This window comes from Aspergillus luchuensis, chromosome 4 (assembly GCF_016861625.1).
Source record: "Aspergillus luchuensis IFO 4308 DNA, chromosome 4, nearly complete sequence".
In the NCBI taxonomy this organism is placed as follows: domain Eukaryota; kingdom Fungi; phylum Ascomycota; class Eurotiomycetes; order Eurotiales; family Aspergillaceae; genus Aspergillus; species Aspergillus luchuensis.
The window spans coordinates 3526385-3541515 of NC_054852.1; the positions used below are offsets into that span (position 1 = coordinate 3526385).

Sequence of the window (15131 nt, forward strand, 5' to 3'; positions counted from 1 at the left end):
CGAGAGTACTTTGTGTAGAGTTTGGAGAGGAATAGGGAATAGCAAGGAAGAGGGAAGAAGAGAAGGAGGGGGGAGGGGGGAAGGAAAGCAGGAAAGGAGGTGGATGATAGATAGTACGACGGGGGCACTGGAGCACAGGCCCAGCGGAGCCCGAGGCAGCATCCGGTTCTGGGAGCAGGAAGAGTGGAGAGAGCGGAGCCCATGTAGGGTTGGCGATAGCAAGAATTGAGACGTGATTGCTGGGCGCCGACGGGAGGATTGGAGCAATCGTGAAGCAGCATGGCGACCGTTTAGACGGGGCGGCAGGAACCTGAAAGGATCCCTGTTAGCAGTGCATAAGCCTCCGAATGGGGGATGATTGGCGGGGACTGGATGTCGTGGCCGTCAGAGGACCTTTTACCGGATGCATCGAGGGTGCAGTACTTGGTACGGAGTAGTAGTAATAATGAGTATACTACACATCTTGAATTTTCAGAGTAAAAGCAGTAGAGATAGGTATATCCTTGTACTTGATTCGTATCTCTCTATATCTCACGCCTCAAAAAAGAAAGTGGGGCAAACAGGATATCAGCAGCAGCAAAGCACATACTATCCCCCGACCCTGACCTGAACCAGAACATGAAACAGGCAAACATCAGGCAGATAGGTCTTTCTTCTACTGTTAGCCTAGTCTAGTAGGTCAAGTAAGTCTAGCATAGCCCACCCCAACCAAATATGTATTAAAAAGCGAAGCGGTCGAGCGGGTCTACAAGCCGGCGACATGACATGATCCGTACCAGAAGATCATTAACTAAATCACTCAACTCAACTCAGTTTCGCGAGAGAGAGTTGAGTAGTGATGGATAAAATGAGCGGATGAATGAGAATCAAATAGGGAAGGCGGAAAAGGTCGTCACTTGATGAAGTCTAGTACCAATGGTTCGGGTTGTCCATTTCCGGGGTTCGAGAAGAAAGGGCGGGATGAGATGAAAATTGAACGCGCAATACAATAATTGATTTTGATAGGATGGGGATGATGGGTGTTGAGGAGTGAGGAGTGAGGAGTGAGGAGAAAAGCGGGAAGTGTATAAAGTTACTTAGTATGTGGTTATTAGGACTTGGTAGTGGTAGTGGTGGTGGTGGTAGTAGTGGTAGATGATGTGGAGTGAGGTGGTTGGGAAAATACTTACTACTACGTATCTACATTGTATGAAGTATGAAGGTTAGGTTGGTTTAGTGGGTTAAATGATAGCTGAAGGCTCGTTTGTCGATCGGTGGATCGTGGTTCGTTGGATGGAAAAGCCGGGCCGTGGAGACATATCATTACTAAGTACTAACTAACTAACTTGGACTGAAGTACACGGAGGAAGTACTTTATTTGTGACTTGATCGTCAAAGTACTACTTTACTTACTCCCGTAGATAAGCATGATACATAGTATGTATGTATCTCGGTTAATTGTGCGATGCATGTATGCAAGTGTATTTTCAAGGAATATATCATGATTGCGGGAGTTGGTTACGCGTCCATAACCAGGTTCAATCCTTATAGAGTGGATTAGTGGTTGTATATTTCTAGAATGGTATTTATTTTGTTATTTTATTCATTTATTGTTTGTTGGCTTAAAAACTTGGCATCTTGTCATTTGATTGATTTGATAATCTTTAATTGTTGAGAGGGCCGTTGGGTTGATTAGTTCTGGCTTGCCCTGGAAGGGGAGTCCGTAGGTCGAGAGGGAAGGCCCGGTACATAGTAGTGAATTATTTAGGATGGTTTATCTGATGCAGGCTGATGAAAAGAGTAAATGGATCTGAATCATGCCAGCTGGCTATCGTCAGTCCTGTCAGTACTAGACAATTAGTTCACAACTTACCCGGGGAGAAATAGCTCATGTGGATCCTTTCCAACTTGAATTACTTGTCTACATAGTACAGAATACTGCTGCTATGTATGTACTCCCCTTTCCACTAGCATATAGATATATCCACTGTTGAATAGTATGGTATGTGGAAAAGTGGCTCTCTCTCCGATCAAGGAACCGGGAGGAAAACCGGAAATCGAGACCAATTCTTTATATTCCATGCTACTGTAAGTACTTAACCACTACTTGCTGCATTTGGGGAATCCCCCAACAAAGTTTGATGGGGAAAGAAAAATGCCAACAGCGCCGCCCGTCGGGAACTTCAAACCGCCAATCAGCATGAGTAACGGCACTACTTGGCTTTCCCTGAAACCGGACAATCCACCTCGTTTTTTTCTTTTTCTTTTCTTTCCCTCTAGTCGAGACTGTCATGGATGAGGGAAATGAAATCAAGTCCGAAAGTAAATGAATGAATGACTCATTGAGAAACATTATGATACTTTTTAGTTGAGAGAGTTCTCTTCCATATTATTCAGGAATACTAGTAGTAGTACGTATTTGTCCCCCTGGGCTGTGTAGGAAATCATTTGCTGGTGGAACCGGACGGGGAAGACGGAACCCCCGTTCGTTTCTTAAGGTCCAGGGTTAGACTGAGTGGGTTGTTTTGCCCTCCCATGCCATGAATGGATGACGTTTGAGGATGATGATGATATCAGACAAGGTCTGTCAACACCCTTTCGTCCTTTCCCTTTCCTTTAAGGTTCTCGGGTTCGGAAAACTGTCGGCGGAGAAGCAACAGATGATGTGGGCTGACCTGGTAGTTGTGGTTTGTTTGTAGTTATCTGGGTTTGATTTCTACTCAGTCAGTACATACTTGGGATGGCTATCTTATGTTCCAAGTTTATCTGGGGTATAGAAAGAGACTAAGGTAGCTGTGCCACTAGTTCCTTTTCCTTTAGTAGAAACCATTCTAGCACACTACTAGATCTCTTGAAGGGAACCATACTCGACAGGTACTAGTAATTACTAGCATTGATTCTAGATGCAAAGTACATTTGCCAGTCCAGCTGGCATGGCTGGCATCTGTCATGCCAACCAACTGCGTAATCGTGCAGCTCCGGCTGAATGAGGGATCTTGACCTGCCCCTGATCGTCGCAGCCATTTTCCTTACTTTCTCGTTCTTTCTCGCATGCTCTTCCTCATCGTGGAGACCGGAGAAGTCTCCAGATCTCTTGTTTCCAATAATGATGTCAACCTTGGCCGGTTCTGGCCAGGTCTTCTTCGTCCAGTGGATGCCCTCTCTTGGCTTCCCGACGCCGGAACTGCGACTGACCCAATCATCAAGCCATAATAATCATAACTTCTCTCCCAGCTCCTTCGGGGAGTTGAAGTTGAAGCTTCATCTGTCATCTGTTCTCCTCACGGTTTATTGCTCACGGCTCACTTGACTTTCCATCCAAAGGTTTTGTGTGTTGTTGGTTCCTTCTACCACCATCAGCTACTACAAGGTACAAACAACACCAACAACTACTACTACTTCTTCTTGTATTCTCTACTTCATCCTCCCCGACCTCAACATCCCAATTCCCTGCCACTTGCGCAACCACTTGGGAGATTCCTGTTAGTGAGTAAGAAAGTCCTCGTCTCTCTCTTCTCTTCCATCCAATCCTCATCCTTCCTCTGCTTGTCATCTCCTCACTCGTTTCATCTTCTTTCTTGTCTTCCAACCCTAGCTTGTCCTCCCCTCGTATCACTCTCCCACATTGACTTCGATCCGGATTTCCCCTCCTTCTCTTTCTTTCCGTGGTACTCTCCCTCTCTCCCTCTCTCTCTCTCTCTCTTTCCTTTTCCCTCTCACTCTTCCTCTCCTATCGCTTTCCTTCCTCTCTGTCCCTCTCCCTTAACTCCCTCTCCCTCACCCTCTCTTTTAACTCTGCCGGCTCTTCCGTTCCGTGGACCTCTCCGTTACATTTCCACCTTAGCCCCTCCTCTGCCCTTGACACCCCCCCATTTCTGATTCTGGATCACCTGCAGATTCATTGCCTGACGAAAGCTCTCCTCCAGCTCCACTTCTGGTCTCGCCCGGTTCCCTGATTTTCCTGGTCCAGGTTCCGCTGCTGGCTCCAGAAGGACCCCTACTGCCAGCCCCCGTTCTGGACACACAACACACTCACTCTCACTCGCGCTCTCTCCAACTACTCACCCCCCCACTCACTTTGATCCTGTCGGGATATATTCTCCTGGCCAACCTTCCTTCTCAACCGGTTGGAGCTCTCCAGCTTTTTACCTTCCCGCTTGTTCTTGACTTGTCAGTGCATTGTTCATCCTTTGTTGCTTTCTCTCCCGCCCTCGCAACCGTGGTAGCTGCCTACCATCACTCGTACCTGCCGTGGTCATCTTCCTCTCGGTCACACTGCTTTGCTCCTAGGCTCGACAAGATCCCAGGACCTCTGTTCCAGGTGCCCGACTGTGTCTTTAAGCCGCTCTGCTCATTGACTTTCGGCCTTGTGCTTCCGGTCTTCTCTGGCCGGAGCTTTAAATACCTTCTATTCGCCTGCCCGTCCGTCGCCCCAACCATACTCCTCTACCTTTCAAATAGCTAGTTCTCTCTGTCTCTCCCTCTCCTCCTAATATCAATCTCGATCTTCTCTACAATCTGCTCAGGCGGCTCTGCCCTGCCCTCTGGCTAGTCTAGATCAGGCTCACTCTCAACATGGCGACTCGGGCCTCTTTCGGCCAGCCTGTTGTTCCTGGCGAGGCCGTCGTGTCCAACGAAGCGGTTATGCCTGGTGCCGTTAGCGCGGCTCCTTCTCACTTCACCATCTCTAATTCCTACATGGCGACCGACATCCTTTCCATGTCTTACCCGGCAGGGGACGATCAGACTCTCTTCGGTTTCAGCCCAGTTTCTCCTTCGCTACCGAGCTGGTCGGCGAAACATGACCCGCAGGTTTTCACCAATCCGGGTCTTGAGCGAGGCCTGAAGAACTCGCATGTGCGCAACGGTCAACCCACGCCCCCTCCATATGACGACAAGAGACTCAATTCGGTCGACGAATTCTATTCCTTGTCTCATCTCCAGTCGTACGACGGGGCTGCTGTCTATTCCAACCCAACTCCCCGTGCAAGCTTCAGTCAACCGGCTGCTTCGGACGCGCGTCAACCAGCGCCCAGGCGTCGCAAGACTAATGGCACACACAACTCGTCTTCCCCCGATGCCGATGACAAGCTGAGCGAGAAAGCGAAGCGTGAGAAATTCCTGGAGCGCAATCGGGTGGCAGCGAGCAAGTGTCGCCAGAAGAAGAAGAGGCAGACGGAGGATCTCCGCGAGCACTTCAAGCGTCTCTCCCACCAGAAGGATAACCTGACCCGTCAAATTGACGCCCTACGTAGCGAGATCCTCATGTTCAAAAACTACTTACTCGAGCATGCCCAGTGCAATGATGAGGCTATTCAATTGCACCTCAGCACCATGGTGAAGAACATTACCCAGCAGGACTCACTCGGGGCGTCCGCCCTAAAAACGGACCTGAATGCTCTGACCCCGTCGAGCTCGAGTAGGGCGACCCGCTCGCAGGACCTCTCCTTTGGCTTTGATAGCCCCATTCAGATTCCCTCAAAGATGGGCTCCCTGGAACCCACTCCTCGCCGAGACTCAGAGCAGACCCTCGCAAGTGACGCGTCCTTCTCCTTCTCGACTCCCAACAATGACGGCTTCGAGGATTTGCTCGATGTCTAGAACCATCTGCTATATCCATCATTCTCTATACATTGTTCAACACCATCTCAGGGCTCAATGGCGGCTGGTGTCGTCTTATTCTGTGTTTTATCATGAGCCCCTCGATGGCTGACATGACCGGCGACTGCATGACGGCGTTTTTTATTCTTGCTAACTCCCCCAACAAAAAAGCACATGGATTGGGCGGGACTTTGTGATTGCTGTTCAAGGTAATATTCTTGTTATTCTCGCTCAGGTAGCTGGCGACTGTGGCGATTTTATAGTTTAGGTAGGTTTGCTGTATGATTTCGAAACCAACTTGCGGGAGGGGGCGTTTTTCTTTTTGGGAAGTGGTTGGGCAAAGGAACACGAATTGCTACGATGAACGATGATACGAGTGTACGCTAGTTGCTGTGTGGGTTCCCGGTAGCTAATCATAATCGATATTTAGCTTACTCTGAGATTCCCTATTTGTTGAAACACTGTATGGACATACAGTATAGATAGTACTCCGTAGTAGTAGTAGTAGTATATATAAATGGTCTCTCACATGACTGGCAGACCATGTACAGTAGATCGATGGTTCTTATCTCCACTTGGGACTAGTTTCCGCATTAGACTAGTTTCATGCATGCTATCGGAGTGATCTAAATCAATCCCCAGGAAAGTATTCAGTCACGTTCAGTTATCAATTATAACTTGATATTCTGCTAATATAATACTCTAACCGCAGCTAATTCATCTCCCATGTTGCAACACATCATAGGAAAGGATCAATCCATGCTTCTACCATCTAACTCTATAATTAACCAATCCACACATGGAAATATATATATATAGAAATGAAGGATAGCTAAACCTCCACCCTCTCCTCACTCGTCTTCGCCCCCGCATCATCATCAGATATAATACCATCCTGCTCATAGTCCCCGACTATCTCATGTTCCTGTTCCCGTTCCCCGACCAGCAGGGCAGATGACATCGAATCATCATGATGGAGCTTATCCTCCTCATCTCCGAAAAGCGCATCGATCTCTTCAAGAGATCTCCCGCGCGTCTCCGGTAAGAAGAACCAGACGAAGACAGCGAAGCTGGCGTCTAAGATGCCGAAGATCAAAAAGGTGGCCCATTTGGCGCCGGCTAGGACGTACGGGGTCGAGAATGACCAGACGAAGTTGGAGAGCCATTGCGCGGCGACGCCGATGGCGACGCCTGGTTCGCGGATGCGGGTGTTGAAGAGTTCGGCGGTGCAGGGCCAGGGGAGGGGGCCCCAGGAGAGGTTGTAGAAGACGATGGCGAGGTAGATGAGGGACACGGTGAGGAGGCCGCTGTTGGTCATGGTGGGGGTGGTGGAGGGGTCATTTGTGGAGGGGTGGGGGGTGGGGACGTTGGTGGATTTTACGACCACTGAGGTGGTTATCATGCAGATGGACATGGCGAGTGCGCCGAGGATGAGTAGTGGTCGGCGGCCGAATCGGTCGGCGACCCATACGATGAAGATGAGACAGCCGATTACTTTGAGGCCGCCGAAGATACCGGTTAGGAGGAGGGTCAGGTAGGCGTTGTTGCCTACTAGGAGGGCGAAGAATTGCGGACCGAAGTATGCAAGCGCCGTTGGCCCCATGGATTGTTGGGCTATGAATAGGCAGACGGCTAGAGCGAGTCGGTGGCTGTTGGATTTGCTGAGGAGCTCCTTCGGAGAGAAATCGGCGGTTGCGTGCGCGTCACGCTCGATGCTGGATTTCATTTGCTGGTACTCGGCGCGCACGTGTGGTCCGTTCGATGAACGGATCCAGGTTAGGCTGTCCCATGCTTTGGACTCGTTCTTGTCGTAGTCGTGGGAGAGGAGCCATCGCACGCTTTCGCGGAGCGTGAGCATCCCCAACCCCATTAATGCGCCGGGAATCAGCTGCACGGCGAATGGAATCTGCCATTGTAGGGCATTGGCGGGAGCGAATTGCATGCCATAGTCGATCCAATAAGAGACGAGAATGCCGATGGTGAAGGCGAATTGATAGCAGCTTCCGAGCCGGGCGCGCTTGTCGGTGGGACTCATTTCCGAGAGATAGATGGGGATGACGGTTGCGGAGCCGCCGATCCCTAGTCCGCAGATGACGCGGCCCACGTAGAAGACAGATAGCGAGTGGGTATCAAGCAGCTCGAAGATGACCCCCGTACAGAAGATGAGAGAGCAGACAGCCATGGCCGGGCGACGGCCAAGGTGGTTTGTGAAAGGCCATATAAGCAGGCAGCCAAGTAGCGCAGAAGCTTGCTGGACACCGACTGCAATAGCGCTCACTCGTGTCTCATCGGCGGCGGTATACCGAAAGGAGCGATGGAAGGATTCGAAGGTGAGAACTCCGCCTGGAATTGAATGATGAGCATGGTGTGCGGTGAGTCTTCAGGAGACTACATACCAATCACACCCGAGTCATAGCCGAAGAGAAGGCCGCCGCAGCAGACGATGGCCGTGAGCCAGTAAAGGCGAAAGGCGCTCTGGCTGTCGGACGGCGGTGGATCATGATGGCTGGGATCGTGGAGATCAGCATCCTGGGGGAGTTCGGAGTAGGGCCTCATTGTGGGCCATGTCGCGAGGGAGAGAATGCGACAGCCACAATGGGGAGAAATGCAGGAGTGCAGGACAGCAGTCGAAAAAGGAGAGGAGGGGAAGTGAAGACGTAAAGTAAGGAAGTAAATACAGGCTGATGGAGACTGGCGGGGAGTCAGATGACGTGCGATTACGTGGTCAGGAGATCTGCGACGCGTTTCGAGTTGATGTTCATCCACTCCGGAGTCTCCTGCAAACCTCCCGATGTCCACTTGGCCTCTCCTACGGCTACTTACCGTCTTCTAGATCATGATGAAGAAATCAGTAAATAGCTCCCGCCGCACGCACCGCGAGTCCGCCCAGGTGCGCGACGCATCTTGTCGTCGCGTCATCTCCTCCAGCAGGAGCAATGCTTTCCCCGCATGCGGATGTCGCGCCGTACGGGAGCTTCCACGGATGCGCTCGGGATCCTGACAGCGACTACTACAGCTGCCCGTGATCCGCTGCATCTCTTTCACAATCCATCTTCTCTGCTCCATCGATCCCTCAAGACCGGCCACAAATAACGGCCATACAAAGCTGGCGGGCAGATGTTGCTGGTCGCTCCCAGACTCCACCTCCGCCGTTGCCAACTGAATAATCCGATCCACTGCGCGGTGCACTCGGTCAGTCCGAGGGTAGATGGCGAACGCGACCCGGTGTAGGTAGATAAAAATCGCTAGGAAGTTGGCGATGTACTGTCGGAACGTCCGGCAAATTTCGATCGCGATAGCAGGCTGTAGAGTATCGAAGAGGTCCTCGGGCGTACTGTAGACGTCCAGCACGCGTGGACGCCGATTCCAGAGCGTCTCGAGATCGGCCCCGACCTGGTGTGCTATCTGAAGCACCTCAAACTCGTCACTGACAGTCCCGCGACTGCGGTGATGCAAGTCAATGCACACAATTCGTCGGATGACCTGTTGCGTTTGTAGGAAGAAGCGAAAGGCCGGGCCTGTGATGGCTTCACGCATAAGGTATGCGGGTTTCGGTGGCTCCTCGTCGCTGCTGTTGTCGAACAATTTGTCTTCCATGGCTAGTTCAGACGTAGTGTTTGCCTTGGATGAAAGGCTGCCCAAATCAATCAGCGGATCGCCATCACGGCCAGCTATCAGCGCTTTAACATCCAGCAATGACACCCACGACACAATAACACTGCTCACACCGGTCCACAACTTGGTTCGGTGGTGAAACCGCTGCAGCAGGAGATACGCGGAGTGGAGAAAGGACGTTCCTGAGCCCCATAGATCAGGGGTAGAAAGGAGCTGTTTCGTCAGCTCTTTAGCCAAAGTCAAGTATGCAGAGCGAACCTTGAGACACTCACCTCCGCCAGCATCAACAATAACACCGTAGTAAACGCCCTCTTCAGCAGCGTCTCCTCCACTTCGCCCAACAAGCACGACTGCACCTCTGAACACGCCAGCTGATGATACCTCGACGCCAATTTCCACGCTTTCCCTTCAACCAACGCCTCATGTATCTCCGCGTAGCAGTAAATCCCATGTAAGACCGCCCGACTATCGCGCGACTGCGCAACAACATTAGCACGCACATACTCCCATTCCAAATCCACCGGCCCAAATATCGTAGGCGGCGGGTCCCCCTCCACGAAATGTGCAAGCAACCGATCCTCATACGTCAGCCGACCATGGCCACTACTACTACCACCGCTTGTATCCGAAGCAGACCCCAACTCTGAACGATCGCCGTGAATGACTGAAACTGAGCCCGCGTCCCAACTGATCGGCCGTTCATTCTGATCGAGTTCCTCGTTCGCGATCGCCGCCGGAACCGAGCCCGCTGGGAACCCCGCCAGTCCATTCGTGGTCAAGTCGAGGTGTTTCTGCTGAAAGTCGGAGGTGATCTCGCCGATGAAACTGAGAATATCGAACGAGGTGATATTATCCGCACCTAGGGGTTGCTGGTGTTGCTGTGAAGGGCGACTGCTCGGACCCGCCTGCTGCGGGGATCCTGAATTTGATGCTGAAAGCCGGTCATTGCAAAGGACGGTGTGGAAGAAGTTCACGTCTGGCCGGTCGGATGGGGTGGTGCTGGCGGTGCTGGTGGGGGCCGATGCTGCGCTCACGACTGTGCCTGAGCTCTGACTGTTATGCCGTTGTCGCGGGATGACCGCTTGAATGGTGCTTTTGTAGGTGCATTGCAGTCGCAGGCGCGTGCAATTGGCACACGTGGGTTTGGTCTCGTCGCAACGGACTTTACGTGCCCGGCAGGTCAGACAGCCCGTGCGGCGTCGAGGTCCTGATCGGCCCATTCCGCGAGCTCGAGGAGCCTTGTGCTCGGTTAGCAGGTGCATTATCTAGGCGTATCAAGGGTTTGGGGATGCGAGATTACCTCCATGATGGGTGTGGGGAAGACATGGTTGAAGGAGGAGCTGCGCAGCTGAGATGGTGTGATTGTTGGGGGGAATCAGGAACGAGATCATGCTCGGCTCCCCGCAGCGGTCCGCCTTGTCTTATATTTGTAGTGGTCTACATACTGTAAAACTCTCCCAGGAACAGCTACATCAGAAAGCATATTTGATTCATAACTCATGTCACTACATGCACTCTATCTCATCATGCGTTTCGGATGATGATATCCTGCGGGTCAGGGACGATCCGTTTCTTGTCTCCCCCAAAACACTTGGATGTATGCAGCAAGTGTCCCCGTTCCTTCCGCACATACGTCGCGAAACATATAGCAGCCAGCGCAATGCCCCCATAACTGATGAATACTGGGTACTTGAATTGTTCGGGAAGAGGGAATGCAATGGTCGTCGCAAAAGACAGGAGCTCGAAGATGTTTTGGAGAGCCATTTCTGTCGATGAGAACCGCGCGCGAGCACGTTCGTCCACACCCTATCATAGTAAGAGCTTGGCCAGATGAGACAGTTCGAGTATCAGGACTCACCTCTTGAACTAGGAATTGCACCGACAGATCAAAGCCCCAGAGTCCGATTCGACTGAGGGCTACGCCGACAATCAGGCTCACGGCAACCACTTGAGACTGATTGTCGAGGAAAGCAAAGGCCGCCACGGCAGCCGCCAGACAGACAAACTGCCAGTTGAGGAACCACAGGCCTGACCGGATAGGCCCAATCCTGCCCATAATAAAGGGGGCTGCCCATGTCCCCGACAGCTCTGCAATGACAGCTCCGATCCTCATCCCGCTGACCTGCAGCGGAGTGAACCCGGTGTGTAGCAGATATGTTACCATGGTAGTGCCAAAGGAGAGCACCGTGAGGTAAAGTAAGCTCAAAGCAAGAGACGCCAGGAATACAGAGCTAGCCACATACTCTCGCCACGGAGCAAGAGCCCTTCTGCTATACTGCGCTATCCGACGAGCTGCGGTCGGAGTACTGTCGCTATCCTGTGGCTCGAGCCCAGATTGACCTCCGATCTCACTGCTTCCATCCTGACAACGCCTAAGTTCGGGAATGGACGTATACACCTAGACACAATAAGTATACGGTAGTCTCCAGCCTCTGGGAATAGTACCTGAGCAATTGCATTGTACTCAACGACGACACAGGAAACATTCACAACCAAGACCGTCCATATAGCTATCTTCGTGGACAACCCATCAACCACGGAGATGACCACCGGAGCTAAGAGTTTGCAAAACAGATCTATCCGTCTCATAGACGCATTAAGGTCTATTCAATTAGTATTAAGTACAGCTCGTAGCAGTTCGTAACGTACCTTGTCGAGGGATATCCAAAGCATCCGACACAACAATGGCCTTTCGAATTAGTCAGGTATCGTAGCAAACGGACAGCAACATACCCAATCTCTCTCAACAGCAACACAGTTCGCAGTAGCAGCGAGCTTCTCCACGCAAGCCAGCAAAACTGTGCCCGCAAACACAAGCGAGGTAAACACCGTAGTAGACGGCGCCAGGAGAACCGTAAAGCACGCGCAGGAAGCAGCCACAGGGAGTCTCTGCCAAACTATACAATGTCAGTCCATGATGACATCCCCACTCTACTACTCTCACATACTAATGGAATGCCGAATCGCTCTCAACCTATTCGCCCGGTCCACCACCGATCCCAACCACGAGGACAGGACCACCGCAGCCAGCGATCGTACCAAAGCATACACCGAAGCATACCGCAATGTTCCCGGGAAGATAGTGGCCAGGAACAAGACAGCCCCAAACTCAAACATCCGCGAGTTCCATGTTGAGAGAAAATGGGAAATATACAACCGAAACAGTATTCGGGCTGGGTTCTGAGGCACTGGGGACCCGGGGGCCGATAGTCGGGGTAGAAATGGCTCTGCCGGGTCTTGCGAATCGCAAGATGTTCGGGGCTCTGTGTGAGCGTGGAGTAAAGGTGATTCTGCCATGATGGTGCTTTTGCTTAACACTTAGATCCCCCGAATTTGTATGTTTGGAGGATGGATTTGGAGTTGGTTGTGAGACGGGGTATTAATTTCATGGTTGCCGGCCGAAGGGACCGACGGATACTTTAGTTATGGATGGATGCTTGGGCTGGTGCGGAGCCGAGTGGGCTGAGTTGAATGCCTTCACCTCATTCGGTAAGGAGGTGCTCTGGGCATATCTCCACCAATTGTGTTGGCTTTATATACTATTACTACAATCAGGGAGCATAAGGGATGGGTGGTTTCATCCATTTTTCAGATAGCAGAAGTGGCGGGATGGCAGATAATTCCGTTATGAGAGCATGCTATTGTCCTAACCCTTCCCCGGATTATCAAGATCCCATGCTTAAAAGTCACCGCAGAAAACCCAGAACTCTGGACAATCTCCATAAAAGAGAGTAGTCTTTCAATATGCAGTTCTTAGGGACTTACGGGCTACGGGCAACATTATGAACGCATACAAATATAAATATCATACTGTTGGATACAAGCCATGTTAGGGTGGAAAAAGGACCGTTGCTTGCGTGTCTAACTTTATATGAAATACATGTTGATAAGATTAACCCAATATACAGACCCAACGAACACAACAACAGGAACAAATGGACTCCTTATACATTCTGATGTTCTTTTCTCTTTCGCCAAAGAAATCAGTTCACCCATTCAAGACCATCCTCGCCCTGGACAGTCCGTCTGGCCAGGACTTCAGCGGCCTTCTCCTTCACACCCTCTTTGCTGTCAAAGTTCGCAACAATATCGTTGAGGGTCACCTTCTCCTTTCTTCCACGGTGACGCACGAAAGCCTCGATTCTGCTTTCGCTAGGCAACCCGAACTTGTAGGGATATTGGGTGTACGGGGACTTGTAGTGGTAGAGACTCAACCGGGATTCAGGCCCCGACTCAGACTCAGAAATCTCGAAGAATTTGTCGACGGTCTCGGTCGAGACCTCCTCCAGAGTCGCCGGCTGCCAGGTGGCCTGGCGGGGAGGCTTCGACATGAGGCGGGCCTTCACGCCCTCCACAAAGTCGGGGTGTCTCATGAACTTGGAGGCGATGGCGTGCTCACGCTGGAAGGTCTCGGAGATGGTCCACTCGCGGCCGACACGCAGCTGGCGCAGGGCAACCTTGAGCGAGGTGGGTGACCGCGCCGACAGGGTCTCCAGGGTCTTCTCAGCCCACGACTTCATCTCTGTTTCCTTCTGCAGCGCCTGGATGATCTCCTCCACCGTGTTGTACTGGAAGCAGCGGTCAATAGCGCTGCGCAGCTTGCCAGCCAATTGGATAGGCTCCTCGCGGACGGACGGCACACCCGTCGAGAATTCGGCCATGGTTTTGTTGACAAGAGCGAGACGTTCCTGGAATGTGGAGTAGTCACGGAAAACGAGCTCAGACAGACGAGCCGTCAGGTTGGCCAGCGCGCTGGAGTGCAAGTAGTGCGTGGCAACACCAGCATACAGAGCTTGAACGCCGTGAAGTCGCTCCGAGGTAAGGGCCAGGTATGTTCCGAGCTGTCCATCGAGACGGGACAGGAAGAAGGAGCCGCCAACATCCGGGAAGAATCCAATGGTGGTCTCGGGCATGGCAAACACAGTGCGTTCAGTGGCGATCCGGAAGGGAGCGTGGACACTGAGACCGACACCGCCGCCCATGGTGATACCGTCCATCACGGAGACGAAGGGCTTCTGGTAAGTCGCGATGAGGTGATCGAGACGATATTCGTCGGCGAAGAAGTCGGACGAGGCCTGCTGGCCCTCGGGGCCCTTTTCGTTCTGCAGAGCCAGGGCAGCCACATCTCCTCCGGCGCACAGAGCTTTCGAGCCAGCGCCAGAGAGCATGATGACATTGGCCAGATCGGACTTTTCCCATTCCTAGAAGACACCCAATCGCTTAGCAACAAGTTCACACGTATGATACCAGGTCACAGCCACAATCTAACCTTTAGTCGAGGCACAATCTTCCGGACCATCGAGCCGTTCAGGGAATTGAGCTTCTTGGGACGGTTGAGCTCAATCAAGCGCACACCGTAGTGGGAGTGGAACAGGACATCGTCGGGCTCGTCTCCGGGGAGTTCTTTGGGAATAGGTGCCGTAGACATCTGCAATCGTCAGTCAATGGGAGAGGCGAAGCATGAGATAAAAGAAAGGCGTACACTAGCAGTGGCCCCGAATGCTGGGTTGGTGACTTTGGCACGGAGAGGCATGGTAGCTGGTGAAACCCGCGAGATCCAGCTCGACGGTGTTGGAAACCGGCAAATACTGCGTCGGAGTAACATCAGGCAGACCACAGCCTGTTGTGGAGGAGGAGACGGGGTAAAGGAATGGAGGGATGAGGGGATTAAGTATGAGGATGAGCAGCTCGTCGGTTCTCCGCTTGCTTTGACCTCGGAGTTTTTCGCGGAATGATTTTCCTCGCCGGCCGCTGAAGAGGAGAACAGCCGAACGGCCGCAAGTTGGGATGTCCCACCAGGAGTCACCAGAACCTTAGTAGTGGTATATAGGGTTCTAAATTATTGATTAGGATTATTTTGAATATTCATGTATTATATTTGATTTGTCCAATGGATTTTGGTGTAGTATTGTGAAAGATCTCCATTCGGCAACCTC

The 15131-nt window shown here is 51.8% G+C and overlaps 5 protein-coding genes across 5 annotated transcripts; 1 reads left to right on the forward strand and 4 right to left on the reverse strand.

The window, feature by feature from the left end:
• Positions 1 to 4554: 4554 nt before the first annotated feature.
• Positions 4555 to 5580, forward strand: atfB (bZIP transcription factor atfB; the record flags this gene model as incomplete). The annotated part of the gene is made up of 1 exon (XM_041689662.1): positions 4555 to 5580. The coding sequence occupies one exon, from the start codon at positions 4555 to 4557 to the stop codon at positions 5578 to 5580; it is 1026 nt and encodes a 341-aa protein (XP_041543324.1).
• Positions 5581 to 6412: 832 nt separating this feature from the next.
• Positions 6413 to 8136, reverse strand: AKAW2_41245A (sugar porter family MFS transporter; the record flags this gene model as incomplete). Its single annotated transcript, XM_041689663.1, has 2 exons — positions 6413 to 7923; positions 7977 to 8136. The coding sequence occupies 2 exons, from the start codon at positions 8134 to 8136 to the stop codon at positions 6413 to 6415; spliced, it is 1671 nt and encodes a 556-aa protein (XP_041543325.1).
• Positions 8137 to 8409: 273 nt separating this feature from the next.
• Positions 8410 to 10501, reverse strand: AKAW2_41246A (Zn(II)2Cys6 transcription factor; the record flags this gene model as incomplete). Its single annotated transcript, XM_041689664.1, has 3 exons — positions 8410 to 9408; positions 9468 to 10433; positions 10496 to 10501. The coding sequence occupies 3 exons, from the start codon at positions 10499 to 10501 to the stop codon at positions 8410 to 8412; spliced, it is 1971 nt and encodes a 656-aa protein (XP_041543326.1).
• A 218-nt stretch (positions 10502 to 10719) lies between these two features.
• AKAW2_41247A (putative iron-regulated transporter) lies at positions 10720 to 12492 on the reverse strand (the record flags this gene model as incomplete). Its single annotated transcript, XM_041689665.1, has 6 exons — positions 10720 to 11001; positions 11054 to 11593; positions 11641 to 11798; positions 11845 to 11884; positions 11929 to 12092; positions 12144 to 12492. 6 exons carry the CDS (start codon positions 12490 to 12492, stop codon positions 10720 to 10722), a joined length of 1533 nt encoding a protein of 510 aa, XP_041543327.1.
• Positions 12493 to 13178: 686 nt separating this feature from the next.
• Positions 13179 to 14728, reverse strand: AKAW2_41248A (mitochondrial 37S ribosomal protein mS47; the record flags this gene model as incomplete). Its single annotated transcript, XM_041689666.1, has 3 exons — positions 13179 to 14396; positions 14465 to 14623; positions 14678 to 14728. The coding sequence occupies 3 exons, from the start codon at positions 14726 to 14728 to the stop codon at positions 13179 to 13181; spliced, it is 1428 nt and encodes a 475-aa protein (XP_041543328.1).
• Positions 14729 to 15131: the final 403 nt, after the last annotated feature.